The sequence below is a fragment of the Lepidochelys kempii genome, chromosome 3 (assembly GCF_965140285.1).
Source record: "Lepidochelys kempii isolate rLepKem1 chromosome 3, rLepKem1.hap1, whole genome shotgun sequence".
Taxonomy (NCBI): Eukaryota; Metazoa; Chordata; order Testudines; family Cheloniidae; genus Lepidochelys; species Lepidochelys kempii.
The window spans coordinates 169084982-169101841 of NC_136382.1; the positions used below are offsets into that span (position 1 = coordinate 169084982).

At 44.2% G+C, this 16860-nt stretch overlaps 1 protein-coding gene across 5 annotated transcripts in view; it reads right to left on the minus strand.

The window, feature by feature from the left end:
* HHAT (hedgehog acyltransferase) overlaps positions 1-16860 on the minus strand; it is a 334535-nt gene that overhangs the window by 100016 nt on the left and 217659 nt on the right. For all 5 annotated transcript variants that reach the window (XM_073338997.2, XM_073338993.2, XM_073338994.1 and 2 more), the window contains one exon: positions 13118-13262. In XM_073338997.2, coding sequence (XP_073195098.1) covers positions 13118-13262 — 145 coding nt within the window. The remainder of the gene's footprint in view (positions 1-13117; positions 13263-16860) is intronic.

Below are 16860 nucleotides of genomic sequence, written 5' to 3' on the forward strand. Positions count from 1 at the left end.
ACAAGATAATCCCCTTTTGTCTCTGCTTGGCCACAAAGCAGAGAGAAACCAAGCTGCTTTCAGTTTCAAAGCTGCCTTCTGGACTTCCTAAAAATTCCTTTTTAAAATCTGTATTTCTAGTTCAAAAAATCTCAACTGGATCTCAAAATGATTTCAGGTTAATCCCACCGCTGCGCCACCATGTCAAGGTTCCTCCCCCACTCTGAACTCTAGGGTACAGATGTGGGGACCTGCATGAAAAACCTCCTAAGCTTATCTTTACCAGCTTAGGTCAAAACTTCCCCAAGGTACAAAATATTACCCCCGTTATCCTTGGAATGGCCGCTACCACCACCAAACTAATACTGGTTACTGGGGAAGAGCTGTTTGGACGCGTCCTTCCCCCCAAAATACTTCCCAAAACCTTGCACCCTACTTCCTGGACAAGGTTTGGTAAAAAGCCTCACCAATTCGCCTAGGTGACTACAGACCCAGACCCTTGGATCTTAAGAACAATGAACAATCCTCCCAACACTTGCACTCCCCCTTTCCTGGGAAATGTTGGATAAAAAGCCTCACCAATTTGCATAGGTGACCACAGACCCAAACCCTTGGATCTGAGAACAATGAAAAAGCATTCAGTGTTTTACAAGAAGACTTTTAATAAAAAATAGAAGTAAATAGAAATAAAGAAATCCCCCCTGTAAAATCAGGATGGTAGATATCTTACAGGGTAATTAGATTCAAAAACATAGAGAACCCCTCTAGGCAAAACCTTAAGTTACAAAAAAGATACACAGACAGAAATAGTTATTCTATTCAGCACAATTCTTTTCTCAGCCATTTAAAGAAATCATAATCTAACACATACCTAGCTAGATTACTTACTAAAAGTTCTAAGGCTCCATTCCTGTTCTGTCCCTGGCCAAGACGACTACAGACAGACACACAAACCCTTTGTTTCTCTCCCTCCTCCCAGCTTTTGAAAGTATCTTGTCTCCTCATTGGTCATTTTGGTCAGGTGCCAGCGAGGTTACCTTTAGCTTCTTAACCCTTTACAGGTGAGAGGAGCTTTCCCCTGGCCAGGAGGGATTTCAAAGGGGTTTACCCTTCCCTTTATATTTATGACAGCAGGAAATCACCAGAGATCATTCCATAGGTGGAAAGAGCTTGAGATGAGACTAAGGTTAAAGGCTGCCATAGATGATCAGCATCAAGAGAAGATCGCAGCAGAGTCTCTTTACTGGCAAAATGTTCTGAAAAGGCTCATTGCCATTGTGAGAATGCTTGCTACCCAAAACCTAGCACTGCATGGCACTTCAGATCAGCTGTATGTGCCAAAAAATGGAAACTCGCTTAAAATTGTGGAGCTGATGGCTGAGTTTGATGCTGTACTCCAGGAGCATCTAAGAAGAGTCACCACCCAAGAAATGTACACACACCTCTACCTTGGAAAAACAATTCAAAATGAGATCAGACAGTTACTGGCAACAAAAGTCAAACAGAAGACTGTGGCAGATCTGAAGTCAGCAAGATATTACTCTGTTATTCTGGACTGCACACCTGACATCAGCCATACGGAACAAATGACTTTAATGGTGCATTTTGTAACAACAACAGAACCTTGTGAAAATGTCCCTGCAATGGTGACTGTCAGAGAGCATTTTATAGCATCTATTGACATTGATGATACTACAGAAGCTGGTATGACAAATGTGCTTCTTAAAAAGCTGGAAGATATGGGAATTGCGATAGCTGACATGAGAGGTCTGGGCTACGATAATGGTGCCAACATGAGAGGAAAGAACAGAGGAGTGCAGACACGGATCCGAGAGTTAAACCCTCGAGCTTTTTTTGTCCCATGCAGTTCTCATTCATTGAACTTGGTGGTCAGTGATGTAGCATCAGCTTCTAGTGAGGCTGCTGAATTTTTTAATGTAATTCAAAGCATCTATGTATTTTTCTCTGCATCAACTCATCAATGGCAAATTTTGAAACAACATCTGGGAACATCCTCTCTGACACTGAAACCACTGAGTGCTACACGATGGGAAAGTCGAGTGGAGGCAATAAAGCCTATCAAACACCAAATTGGGAAGATAGATGATGCCATAGTTGCCATTATGGAGGATAATGCTATGACAGGAACTGTTATGGGAAATGGAATCACCAGAAACATACATAACTTCAAATTTCTGTGTGGCTTAGGGTTGTGGCATGACATACTGTTTGAAATAAATATTGTAAGCAAGAGACTCCAAGGTGTTGACCTTGATATATCTGGAGCAATGGAACAACCGGACAAAGCAAAGTCATACCTACAGTCTTACCGGTCAGATGAGGGATTTCAAAACATTCTGAAGAGTGCACAGAAGTTGGCAGAGGAACTTCACACTGAAGCTATTTTCCCACCCATTCAAGAATACAAGAGTCACCGAAGAAGACGACATTTTGATTACGAAGCACAGGATAATCCCATAAGAGACCTCAAACAACAATTCAAAGTTGAATTCTTTAACCAGGTGCTAGACTGTGCAATACAGTCAGTTGAAGAACGTTTCATGCAGCTCAAGCAACACAGTAGTATATTTGGGATGTTGTATGATATTCCAAACTCCTCACTTTACCTGAAGAAGACCTACACCAGCAATGCAGGGCACTAGAGACAGTGTTGACACATGATGACATGCACGTTATTGATGCGAGTGATTTAGGTGATGAACTGAAAGCCGTTTCAAGATACATTTTAGCAGGATCAACTCCAAAGGCTGTTCTGGAATATATGTGCACAAATAAGATGACCTCCCTCTTTCCAAATGCTTTTGTTGCTCTGTGCATACTTCTAACACTTCCTGTGACAGTTGCCAGTGGAGAACGCAGCTTCTCCAAGCTGAAGTTAATAAAAACGCATCTACGCTCCACAATGACACAGAAGAGGCTGGTTGGTCTTGCAACCACCTCAATAGAGCATGAGCTGGCCCAGACTGTGGACCTTCAGCAGGAAGCAGTTCAAATCTTTGCAACCAAGAAGGCACGGAAAACATCACTTTGATTATTCAAACAGATAAAAATGCCAGTGTTTACTATGCAGACTAGAAAAGTTACATTTGCTCTTCAGGTGTTTGAAAGTTAAGTGTTAAAATTTTTGAACAAGGCATTTTAAGTTGTTAGTTCTCCTTTATTGGGGTGGATAGCAGAGCAGTACCATGAGAGGAATGGAACAGGAAGAAGGTAGAATTGAAACCTTTCAAAGTTTTGTCCCAAGCGAGGGGGCATGGGGGCATCATTTGAGCTCCCTGCCTCAGGTGCCAAAATGTTGTGGGCTGGCCCTGGACCCAGGGGCCGCCTGAACAGCTCGGGCAGCCCCTGGGCCAGCAGCACCAACCACTGCTGGGGCAGTCTTGAGCCACCGCACCCTCCCGCCCCACCAGCAGGAGTTTGGGTGTGGAAGGGGGCTCAGGGCTGGGGGTTGTGGCATGGGAAAGGGTGACGGCTCTGGGTGGTGTTTACCTCGATGGGGGCTCCCCGAAAGCAGTGACATGTCCCTCAGGCTAGGCAGAGGCGTGGCCAGTTCAGCTCTGCACGCTGCCTCTGCCCACAGGCACCACCCCTGCAGCTCCCATTGGCAGTGGTTCCTGGCCAATGGGAGCTGCGGAGCCGGCGCTTGGGGCCTGGGCAGCACGCAGAGCTGCCTAGTTGTGCCTCTGTCTAGGAGACGAAGGACATGTCGCTGCTTCTGTGGAGCCATGCAGAGCCAGGTAGGGAGCCTGCCAGCACTACCAACTCCCCCCGCCCCCAGCAGCAGCGAGGGTCCCAGGCCACACGCCACCGCTCGCCTACCCTCCCCCAGCAGCAGTCCTCGGCTGCCCCCCAGAGCACCCGTGGCACCCCTGGCCTCAGAGCACATGTGATGCTCCTGGGCCGCCCCTTGCCCCACAATGCCCAAGTTTGAGTTAGGGGTATACAGTACAAGTCATGGACAGGTCACTGGCCATGAATTGTTGTTTACTGCCCATGACCTGTCCATGACTTTTACTAAAAACACCCGTGACTAAAACGTAGCCTTATTGATGATCAGAGAAATTTGGATGAGAACTGAATTTGCCTTCCATCTGCACGGGGAAGAAGGTAGGAGCAGTATTGTTACCCGTGCAATTTTAAAATAAGCTTTGCTATTCACTTATAAGGGCACCTGTCCATACAGGGAGTTGCTGAGAGCACCAATCACTGCGACCTGGGTTCAATCCATTATTAGTGCTTACTTCAGCAAACTCCCATTAGAGACAATGATAATTTGCCCAATGAGGACTTCAGGATTGGGTCCATTAAAAAAGTATTTCTAGTGTACTCTTAATGAAACTGTACTACTTTAGGTCCTGATTCTGGGAAGAAATGTATTGGCAGACCCCTCTGCCCACAGGGAGCTGCAGGGACTTCAGTGATCGTCCACATGCATGGTTCTCTTTGCAGGACTGAAGCCTTACTGCCTAGTAGTCCTTAAATCTCAGGGATTCAATTCAAAAATATTTGACTGTACACGTGTACGTGCACACACACACATACACAGTTACGAGTTTCACTGATAAATTGTCACTTTGTAAAAGGATGTTGTAGGTCTTGCTTGGAATGCTTTCCCCACACAAAACAGCTGTAAAAGATGGGTTTATTTTCCATGCAACTTCTATGAAAATCAAAAACTTAAGGTAGCAGTCTCAATTCAGTGTCTAGAGAACAAGCATCCACAACACACACCCAGGAACACAGTAGACACTAAATCACCCATTTTGGCAGCTTCAGCATATCAGCACAGAGACCAGCGTTGAATAGGCTCAGCTCGTGACCTGCCTTCACAGATCACTGGTGTTCCATCAAGTTTAAGGTTGAAGTGCCACTGGTTGGGCAGCGCTGAGGAAGCCCGAACTGCAAGTGCTCATGCTGTACCTGTTCTGTGGATAGAATATTTCAGTTCAGCAGCTTTCGTGCAAACTAACTCGTCTATTTTAGAAAGTAATTTAAGAACAAAACTCAGATTTTTTTGAAGTAGCATTCTGATCATCATGATTAGATGTTCTGCATAAAACCCATAAGTACAGGTTATCATCACAGATTGCCACACAGTGGGTGTTTTTTACATCTTGCCATTCCAAGATTTATTTTACCTGTCAGCCCTGACAATTCAGTAAAGCCTGTAGTTGTAGCTTTAATATCTGCATTGAAATATATAGTATTATTAAGTCATTCAGGTTCATCATTTACATTTTGAATAACTTTGCAAACAATCACCTCGTGAAAACAACAGGAGTCAGATTCATGTCTCTGCCTCCTTCTGCCTGCTCCCCGCTGCCCATATAGGCACATACACAAAGCCTGACTACTTGGTATTTGGGCAAGAAATTCTGAGAAGGATGTAGGTAATTCACCATTCCTACTGCTGCACAGGTTGAAGGGCTAGAACTAGCCTCTCTACGGCTGCTATTTCAGACCACAGGCCAAAATAGCATTCTTTACCCGCCCTCCCCCTCACAACCATTATACAGGGGTTGTAACGAACTACAGTCATGGAACCTATGGACTCCCCAGCCCATCCCCAAATCCACACTGGCCTATTATAAAGTCCTGCTCCACAGACTGCATGGAATGTGGCGATGCCCTAGCCTAAGAAGATATTCCATAGCCTCTCCTGTGCAGCCCCTCCTCATGGTATACATGGTGCAAAGACTTGTTTGGGCTTTCCAAACTGGGATGAATTTCTTGTAGAGGTTAAAGAGTGACAGAGTGTGCAGATGACTTCTGGTGTCATTTTTCATCCCAAATTAATGTAACATTTTTTCTCTTTCCAACCCAAAGCTAATAGTTATTGATTAAAACTGTTTAGAGATTCATCCAGCCTGTCTTAGTAGCACATCAGTGTACACAAGTGTACTCCCTCATCCCCACTCCCTTAGGGCTCTCCTAAATCGGATACTTCCCTGGACAGCTGTGCAATATTCATTACTATCTGAAAGGAAAGCCTACCAAACAATTTTGATTTTGAAGTCTAACTCCTTGACTACTGTAAATTTGATGACTTAAGCAACAACAAAACAAAACAATAAGAAAAAAAAACGCTGAGTTTGTACTGGAACTTGATGTCCAGACTACTGCTTTGTCTGCTGCATGCAGGGGCACAGCTTTGGAAACAATGGAAGACAGGTGGCTTGAGCCCCTTTGTAAACAGATCCCAAATGAGGTTTGTTTGACCACTGGGACCCCCTCCCATTTTAAACTGGACTCCTCTCAATGTCCTAGCAACAACACATTCCATCCACAGTTCATCAACACCACAAGGCAAAAGAGAAAACCACACAGGTGAACGTCACATTGCTGGTATTGTACAGGACACAAATGTACAAAAAAGGAATTTTCCAAATAAGTCAAAAACATTCAGTGTTTAATCTTTCACTTTACACATTTAATCACAAAAATTAGAGAGTAAAAAGACCCTTCAGGTCACCTAGTCCACCTTTTGGCTGACACAAGAATACCCTGACAGCATATACCACAATGCTCTGTTTAATCTTGATTTAAACGTTTTGAGGGATGGATTTCATGTGGGATCTAAATTATTTTGCTTCACTCTTAGAGTCTACACCCTAAAAATATTTGTAGATGGTTAGGTCTCCCATAAGTACAACAATTTAAATTATTTACAATTAAACAATGAGAGTCTGAATAGCTCATCTTGATTTGCAATGGAGAATGCAGGATGCAACACGTGACATTTGTTCAGTAGCAGGAAGATGTGGGAATGGATAAAGAATGCAAGGTAACAAAATTTAAGACCACTTTCGGGTTCTGGTTTGTTATCCACCTTTGTCAGTTTTTAGACGTGCTCTGTAGTAGCAAACACTCATAGCCATGTGCATGATACCAGAATATGGACATGAAACATGTGACACTGAATTTCCTAACAGAAGCATGTGAGCTCTGCTAAGCAAAGTTTTCAGCTTCTTAAAAATAAAGATAATGTGATTAAATTAACATGGAACAAAGTTTTGAATGATTACACTAATTTGTTATTCCAAACCTAGACCCTCTGTAATATCTCGTTCTGTACTGATGAACCCCGCCCCTGAACTAATGGCACAATAATTAACCACAGGACTAGAAGATAAAATCTTTACTAATAATAAACAAAAAGAAACAACAAAAACCAACCTACAATCAATTATATGTTATGATGATTGCTTCAGAAGATGAAAATACAACTTTGTGTAAACTGCTAAACCTTCATAATATTCATATACCAATAAGTAATACTTCTAGAAACTCTACCTTTTTCAAAGTTCTTGTTGTATTTCCTTAGCTGTGCTTACATTGTTGTTTGCATTGTTGTAGCCGTGTAGGTCCCAGGATATTAAAGACACAAAGTGGGTGAGGTAATAAGCTTTTGAGCTACACAGAACTCTTCTTCCGAGCTGAAGAAGAGCTCTGTGTAGCTCAAAAGCTTGACTTTCACCAACAGAAGGTGATCCGATAAAATACATTACCTCACCCTCCTTGCCTCTGTAGTTGTATTTACATTAACCAAGAAAATAAACAAACCAAGAGTTTATCAGATAGTAAATGAACACTTTCAGCTTTTCCCTTGAAAATACTAAACAGCAAGGCTGCAATGCATTGTTGCTTTGTGAATGCTGACAAAATAATAAAAACCAAACAATGTTTCACTACATTTTAGTCTAAAATGAGCAGGTTACTCACCCTGTGCAGTAACAGATGTTCTTCGAGATGAGTGTCCCTGTGGGTGCTCCACTCCAGGCGTTGGTGCGTCCCTGCACCTTCGCTCAGAGATTTTTACAGCAGTACTTGTACCGGGCACGCACGCGCAGAGCCTGCCCCTGACTCTGAGTGTACCTTAATAGTACACTTGTGCGACCGGTCTCCTCAGTTCCTTCTCTACAACGGAGGCTACCCCAACTCCGAAGTAGAGGGGAGGAGAGGCATAAGAGGGAGCAAGTGGCTAGGGGCTCAAATGGTTGTTGAGTTAAGCAGGATAATACTAAATGAAGGTCCCATGGAGGGGTAGGAGGTTTAATGTCCAGGTATAGGGATTGGAGCCCATTGAGAAAACACTTGGCGATTGGATGAGCAAAAACAGAGGTATGGTCGATCTTGTCATGAAAAGTTGTAATAGCAGCTAAGTGGACCTTGATGGAGGTGAAAGAAAGGCCAGATTGCTTAAGGTCTAATAGGTAGTCAAGTATGGGCAGAAGAGGTGCAGAAGTAGGAGGAAGTTGTTTAGTTGAACACCATTGTGTGAATCACTTCCACTTTCTGAGATAGGTGATGTGAGTAGATTGTGTTCTGCTATGTAGCAGCACTCTTTGAACCTGCTCAGAGCACGCTAGTTCATTTTGGGAGAACTATGTAGGAACCAAGCTTTGAGGTGAAGCATGGACAGGCTGGGGTGAAGAAATCGGCCGTGTTGCTGCGATAGGAGTTTCGGAGTGAGGGGCAATGAAATCGGTGAGTGAATTGACATTCTGGTGAGGAATGGAACCCACAGTTGTCTGGGCCATGATGGGGCAATCAGAATTACAGTGGCACAATCTGTTCATATCTTTGTCAGAACTCTGTAGAGAACTGGTATTGGGGGAAAAGCATACATTAAGTGTTGAGCCCATGAGATCAGGAATGCATCTCCTAAGGAATGTTTGCCCAATCCCACTCTGGAGCAAAATTTGGGACATTTCTTGTTCTTCACAGTCGCAAAGAGGTCCAGGGTTGGATAGTCCCAAACACGGAATATATTGCGTATGATTGTGTCATTTATCTCCCATTCGTGATCCCAGGGAAAACAACTGCTTAGTTTGTCCGCAGTGGTATTCAGGGCCCTGGGAAGATAGGCGGCTGATATCCGGATGTTGTTTGTGAGGCACCAGTTCCAGAGCTTCATGGCTTCTGTGCAAAGCAAGTGAGATCAAGACCCTCCCTGCCTGTTGACATAGAACAAGCATGCGATGTTGTCTGCCATTATCCGAACATGTTGGTTCTGAATAAATGGGAGGAAGTGACGGCCGGCATTGTGTATGGCTCCCAGTTCTAGGACATTTATGTGTAGGGAGGCTTCGGTGGAAGACCATAGCTCCTGGGCTATGTGGTGAGACATGTGCTCTCCCCATCCCATGAGGGATGCATCGGTAGTCATTGTGAGTGATGTGGAGTCCTGGAGAAAAGGGACTCCTGAGCAGAGGTTGGAGGGAACTGTCCACCATCGGAGGGAGTCTTTGACTCTGAAGGGTATGGACAGAGGCTTGTTTAGAGCGTGTACATTTGGTTTGTAAACTGTGGCCAACCAAGCTTGGAAGCACCTCATGTATAGGCGTGCATTTTTGACCACAAAAGTACACGAGGCCATGTGGCCTAATACTTGCAGGCAGTCTCATGCAGTGACCTGGGGATTGTTGCGAAGTTTTGTAACCAGGAGTTTTATAGTGTTGAAACAATCAAGCGGGAGAGATGTTATTCCCGTTCGGGAATCAAGGTGCACTCCTATGAACTCCAGTTTTTGGGTAGGAGATAAGGTGGATTTGTTTTTGTTTATTTGCAGACCAAGGGAAAGGAAGCAAGCGACAGTAGCTGCATGGATCGAAGAGCTTCGTCGAGTGTTGAGGCTTTGAGGAGATAATCATTGAGGTAAGGAAATATTACAACCCCGTTTCCTGAGGTGGGCAGTAACCACAGCTAGAAGTTTGGAAAAAACTCAGGGGGGTTCGATAGGCCGAAGGGCAACACTCTGTATTGAAAATGTGTCGAACCAAGGGTAAAACGAAGAAAATGTCTGTGGGCTGGGTGAATATTCACATGAAAATAGGCGTCCTGTAGGTCGAGGGCTGAAAACCAATTGCTCTGCTCCAGCGCTGGGATTATGGTGGTGAGGGTAACCATTTTGAACTTTTGCTTTTTGATACGTTTGTTTAGCTGCCTGAGGTCGAGGATCGGTCACCATCCCCCAGTTTTCTTTTCTGTTAAGAAGTAATGGGAGTAGAAAACTTTCCCTCTGTGTTGTTCGGGTACGATTTCCACTGCCCTAAACCGAAGATGTTGTACTTCTTTGAGGAGCAGTTGCTCATGAGAGGGGTCCCTGAAGAGGGACGAGGAGGGTGGGCGGGAGGGAGGCAGGGAGACGAAAGGGACAGAATCGCCAACTGTGACGACCTTCAAAGCCCACTTTTCGATGGTAATATCACGCCATTGATGGGAGAATGGGCGTAGGCGGTGACCAAAAATAGGGCAGGTGGTGTAAGCGCTGAAGTGGGAATATTGTTTTCTATACCCTCGACCAAGGCTTCAAATTTGCTTATTGGTTGGAGGGGGTTGAGACGCTGCCGAGGAGTTGGGGCAGCGGCGTTGGTACCTGGATCTCTGGCGTTGCTGTTGTTCGTGAGATCTATGGAATTGCTGGCTGTATGTGGGGTAGTGTGGTCACTGGTAAGGCTGATATCTATATTGTCATCTTCTGGTCATAGGAGTTTGAATTCCTAGAGACCGCAGAGTTGCCCTGGAGTCCTTCATGTAATTCTAGAAGAAGAAGAGGGCTGCAGGATGTCAGTTAGCTCATGCTGCTGTTCAGGAATTTCCTCCAGAGTAATTCGTAGGTCATTGGCAGCTCTTTTAAACAGGTCTTGAAATTTTGAGAAGTCGTCCGAAGATGTCGGGGGAGGAGGAAGAAATGCTTCATCAGGCAGAACTGGTTCTAGCGGGTTAGAGGCAGGCTGTGCTTGCTCTTGTGGTTGTGACAGGACTGCCTGGTGTCTGGAGTCAATGGCAGGGTCATCAGCTGGTGGTACTGAGCAGGTCTCACGCCTGGCTGCCTTGGTATAATGAGTGTGCTCCTGAGTATAAGGAGCCCATGGAGCCCAATATTGCCACTCTGGTGGTAAGGGCATGGGTGGTGCCATCCAGGGGTTCACGTACCATGGGGCAGGACCCTTGGAGTAGGATGAGGCAGCTTTTCTATGACCTCTCTTGACTGGGGTCTGTGGATGGGAGATCTGATAAGGTGAAAATTCTCCCTGCTGCCCAGATTCCTCATCACTGGAGGAAAGTGGTGTGGACCTTGCCTGAGGGTCCAGAGAGAAGCAGGTGTTAAGTAGGGGTGACTGCAAGATAGGGGACACCAGGAGGTCCCTTGAGTGTGTGAAAGGCGGTGCCGCAGTGCCTCTGTGAGGGGAGGGCTGAGCGAGAGGAATTGGTTGCGAGGAGGGATTCCTCTGCACCGGTGCCCCAAGTGTTCTGTCACTGCTGGCTAGGTCAAAGGCTGATGGTGCCAGGAGAGTGAGAGGAGTCTGCGGGGGGGTCAGGCAGGCTAGTATGCGTCGGCACCGCTTCCGTTGCGGTGCTGAACAGTGCCATGTGAGAGGTAGGCAACTGAAAGCCTGAAGCCTCGGCACCAGAGGTTAGTGTGACCGCCGCAGCCGCAGGTGACTTCCACACGGCGCCGGAGGAATCCAGGGCATCAAAGGAACTCATCCGGGGGAGCACAGGGAGGGAAGAAGCCTCGGAGAAGGCTTGTCCCTGCGAATACCTTTTGCGGGTGAGAGAGACTGATGTTTTTTTGAAGTTTTCTTCAGTCTCTTTGAAGCAGGGGGGCTGCAGTGTACAGCAGAGTCAGAGCCCGGGTCTGAGGCTGGTCCGAGAGATTTTTGCAGCAGCAGCCATTTTAGCCGCAGCTCCCTGTCTTTGCGTGCCCTGGATTTCAACATGCTGCAGTGGGCACATTTTTGGGGAAGGTGGGACTCCCCCAAACATTTAATACATTTAGAATGGCCAACTGAAAGAGGGATGGCATCATTACAGTTAGAGCAGTGCTTAAAACCTGGAGAAGGCATGTCAGAAGAGGCTGCGCTGACAGGAACAAAGTTTTGTTTTTTTTTAAAAAGAGAAGAGAAAGGAAAAAGGGAACCTAACTATTACTGGTAAGCTAAACGAAGTGGGGAAAGAAGTTGAACAAGGGAGAGAAGAAATTCTCTAACGAGTCTGCTGAGCATTCAGACTCGAGGCCTAATCATTATGGGCCAAATCCTGAAGTCCTTATACTCAGGTTGGGGATGGTAGAGAAGGAACTGAGGAGACCAGTCATGCACGTGTACTATTAAGGTACACTCAGAGCCGGGGGGCAGGCTCTGCGCGTGCGTGCCCGGTACGAGTATTGCTGTAAAAATCTCTGAGTGAAGGCACAGGGACGCACCAACACCTGGAGTGGAGCACCCACAGGGACACTCATCTCAAAGAAGAAATTTACCTATCTTCATGCAATTTGATTGAGTTTAAGCTTTGTGGATTAATTTCTTTTTTGGTTGCCTTTATAGAGAGACATTCACTGAACATCATACAACCCCTGAAAACGTTCATTCTGTTAGGATGATTCCTAAGTGGGCTCTTTGAACTAAGCTGGGCCCTAAGCTAAGGTAAAAGAAGGGCAGGAGAAAACAGCACAGGGAGAAGCCATTTTGTACAAGTTCCAGAGAAGCAGGAGACATAAATGCTCTCACTGAGGAGCTTATGAGTGTAGGAACCTGTGGATACTTCCCTCACAAGAAGAATTATCCCTTTATAAATATCAGCAGGACACCCAGCCAGGCAGATCTACCACAGAGGCATCTGATTATCACTGCTCAGCTCTGACTGTCTGGTAGCACTAGCTGGCTACAGAGCCTTGATCTCACTTTGTTCATGGGGTTCCTTTCATAGAGAGCATGCACTGCACTGGATTTGGTTGGATAGTGTTTGTACTGATGTATGTGATATGTTAATGTTAAAGTTGGGGAAAAAAACTTCCAGCCTGGCCAAATGATCATGCCCTGCCTATTTGTTCATTAGTGTCAATTCACTTCTAGGCAAGCCTGGCACCCGGATAGGGGAACTATCTCCTTCAACCCCTGATGGTCGAGGAGGACTGATACCCTACGTGAAGGAGAACAACTACCAATCCACTTATGTTATTTAGATTCAGTGGGCCAGATTCTGATCTCTGTTACACTGACAAGAGAATTACTTCAGCTTTTCACAGGGGAATTGAGATGACAATCTGGCCTTGCAATCCCAAAGAAACATTTGAAAGCCTTATCACCTACAGCATGTCAAAATAACTTGCCTTCCACAAAGATCCTGTTCCAGTAGATTTTCCCAACTTGATTTCCTCCGAGAAACACTAGATTGGATAAAATCAACATTGAAGTGGAAACAGCTGCCAGGGCAGCGTGAAGTCGACGACAAATTCTCGGTGAGAAAAAACGATCCTGACAAGAAATGAAAAGAAAGACAAGGTTAACAGAGTTAACACTCCAAAAATACAGAGAAGCTGTTGTTGCAGTAACATTTTTACAACTCACACTGGAAAATGCAATGTAATGATGGCAGATAAGCATTCAGACTCGAGGCCTAATCATTATGGGCCAAATCCTGAAGTCCTTATACTCTGGCAAAACTTCCACTGAACTAATTGGTAGTTTTAACTGAGTAACAAATTCAGGATTGGCCCTACAGCTTTAACAATTATTTCAATGTAATAGATCATTTTTAATTTTCACTATCTTCCTTGAGGCATTTTGCTAGTGAGTTGAGCAGCAAACACACCTTCCTATATGGCCAATGGTACCCCACAGGTTCTAATAACCAATTGATTTCAAAGGACTAAAGTGATTCTGTCCAAATATAAAGGATTTAAAGAGCCACTAACACTTTTGATTAGGCAATAGCAAGTTCACTTTTGATTAGTTAATAAACATTCACTCAAAGATGCCTCAGTTAAACCAGAATTGTTTAGTACAATAAGTTCCCTTATAAAAATTACAAATAGTTTGATTGGAAAGTGAATTAAACTGTAAGTTGTGACATTACTGTTCATATTCATTTCAGAGGTGAACCTAGGTATTCTATAATTACTTACATTGGCAAGACAATTTTTGCCATTGGTGTTAATGAAGCATATAAGTCAAGTTAACCACCACAATAACCTTGGAGCAGACTACCGCACTGTAAATTAATACTGGCTGGACAATTTTAAAAAGTTTTGTCCTCCTTTAGGTTTCATGAATGACAAAGATCGCATTATGGTAGATCAGATTAAGAAAGCATACCGTATAGTTACAGTGTTGTATAAGGAACAACATATATTGTACACCACATTTTCAGGTTCCAAAAGTGTCTATTTGTTAGTCTCTAAGGTGCCACAAGTACTCCTTTTCTTTTTATTTAGGGACTCATCCTCTCAGAATCTGAATGCTTCTTGCAAAGTAGTGAACACTCCGAACTCCCATGGGAGTTAAGGAAACTATCCAAGAAGGGTTCAGTCTCTCACAGCTATTCAGATCAGGTCAGGATGTTGTGGCATAGGATGTTGAGTCTTTTATTGCTGTAGCACCAATAAAGAGCATTAATTTATCTATCTGTGATGGCTGTACTGGACCAGAATTAGTGCGCAGACACCAGAAACATGGAACTTGTACAAAATGGTCCTACAGATTTTACTAGGGAGGGAAGTAGACTGCTGGCTTTAAAAACATCAGAACAGACATCTGCGGATGACTGAAAATGAAGGCCCAGAAATTCAAATAAATATACAGGCCTAAAAATGTCATTACAATGAATTTCTGAACAGTAACTCTTTTGTAAACTGCATGTTTACCAACCTAACGTATGTCAGCACTATTCAGCAAAGAAATGTTGGCATATATTCACCTGAAAAAAAGTGAATCAATACAGCACACACACAACAATGGAACAATGAGATGCAGTGTGAAATGTAAGCGATAATGGTGAATCTCCCACACAACTCCGGGGAAAATATGCACTGAATATAAAGGCTGGGATTTTCCTTTGAAAATCTGAGCCCAAAACAAAGTAATCACAGAGGAAAGTGTGTGGACTACAACAATAACCCCAATCTGTGAGTTATTTAATAAAATAATATTTTAGGGCTGTTAATAATAGAATACCATTATTTAAATATTTTTGGATGATTTCTACATTTTCAAATATATTGATTTCAATTACAACACAGAATACAAAGTGTACAGTGCTCACTTTATATTATTTTTATTACAAATATTTGCACTTGTAAAAAACAAAAGAAATAGTATTTTTCAATTTACCTAATACAAGTACTGTAGTGCAATCTCTTTGTCGTGAAAGTTGAACTTACAAATGTAGAATTATGTACAAAAAATAACTGCATTCAAAAATAAAACAATGTAAAACTACAAGTCCGCTCAGTCCTACTTCTTGTACAGCCAGTCACCCAGAAAAGCAAGTTTGTTTACATTTGTAGGAGATAATGCAGCCCGCTTCTTGTTTACAATGGCACCTGAAAGTGAGAACAGGCTTTCGCATGGCACTTTTGTAGCCAGCATTGCAAGGTATTTACGTGTCAGATATACTAAACATTTGTATGCCCCTTCACGCTTCGTCCACCATTCTAGAGGACATGCTTCCATGCTGATGACACTCGTTAAAAAAACACTGAGTTAATTAAATTTGTGACTAAATGCCTTGGGGGAGAATTGTATGTCTCCTGCTCTGTTTTACCCGCATTGTGCCACAATATTTCATGTTACAGCAGTCTCAGATGATGACCCAGCACATGTTGTTCGTTTTAAGAATACTTTCACTGCAGATTTGACAAAACGCAAAGAAGGTACCAATGTGAGATTTCTAAAAATAGCTACAGCACTCGACCCAAGGTTTAAGAATCTGAAGTGTCGTACAAAATCTGAGAGGGACGAGGTGTGGAGCATGCTTTCAGAAATCTTAAAAGAGCAATACTCCGATGTGGAAACTACAGAACCCGAACCACCAAAAAAGAAAATCAACCTTCTGCTGGTGGCATCTGACTCAGATAATGAACGTGAACGTGCATCAGTCCGCTCTGCTTTGGATCATTATCAAGCAGAACCCATCATCAGCATGAACACATGTCCTCCGGAGTGGTGACTGAAGCAAGAAGGGACATATGAATCTTTAGCGCATCTGGCATATAAATATCTTGTGAGTTGGGGTGAGGAGGGAGGGCTCAGGGCTGGGGACTGGGGTGCGGGGCGGTGTTTACAAGGGGGGCTCTTCGGAAGAGGAACAGGAACTCCCCCCCTTCTGCTCCTAGCTCCACGTGCTGCCTCTGCCTGCAGGCACCGCCCCCATAGCCAATGGGAGCTGCAGAACGGGGACTTGGAGCGGAGCGGAGGCAGACGTGGAGCTAGGAGCTGGAGGTCGCCATTTTCCTTGAGTCAGATAGGGAACCTGCCCCAGCTCTACCAACCCTCCTCAACCTCAGCACCCGTGGTGCCCTCAGGGACGTCCCCCTGAGCTGCCCCCCCACCCCAAGTTTTAGTCAGAGGTATATAGTAAAAGTCATGAACAGATCACGGACCGTGAATTTTTCTTTACTGTCCATGACCTGTCCATGACTTTTACTAAAAATACCTGTGACTAAAACATAGCCTTAACCATGACTCCTACATTATGCTCTCCCTTCCTCCCTCTCTCTATCATTCTGCCCTCCACCATCAAGGGTGAAAAAATGCCAGTGGCTCAACAGCATACAGCAACCATGAACAGTAGTTTAGCGTGGGAAGCCAAGAAGCGTAATAGATCCTGATAAAACTGTAGGGAGACTTGAGGTAGGCAAAATAACACCCAAATTGGAATTTGGCCAAGGCTCTCACCGAAGTAATGCTCAGGCCCACTACTGCCTAGCTTATGAGATCTGATAGGTTCACAACCCAAAGTGGCATGACTTTCACATGCATAACAACCTTCCTTAATTAAAACAAACATACAATTATAGGTTTGAGTTTATTTATAAATAGAAATGGATTAGCCTTACAGAAAGGAAAAATCAAT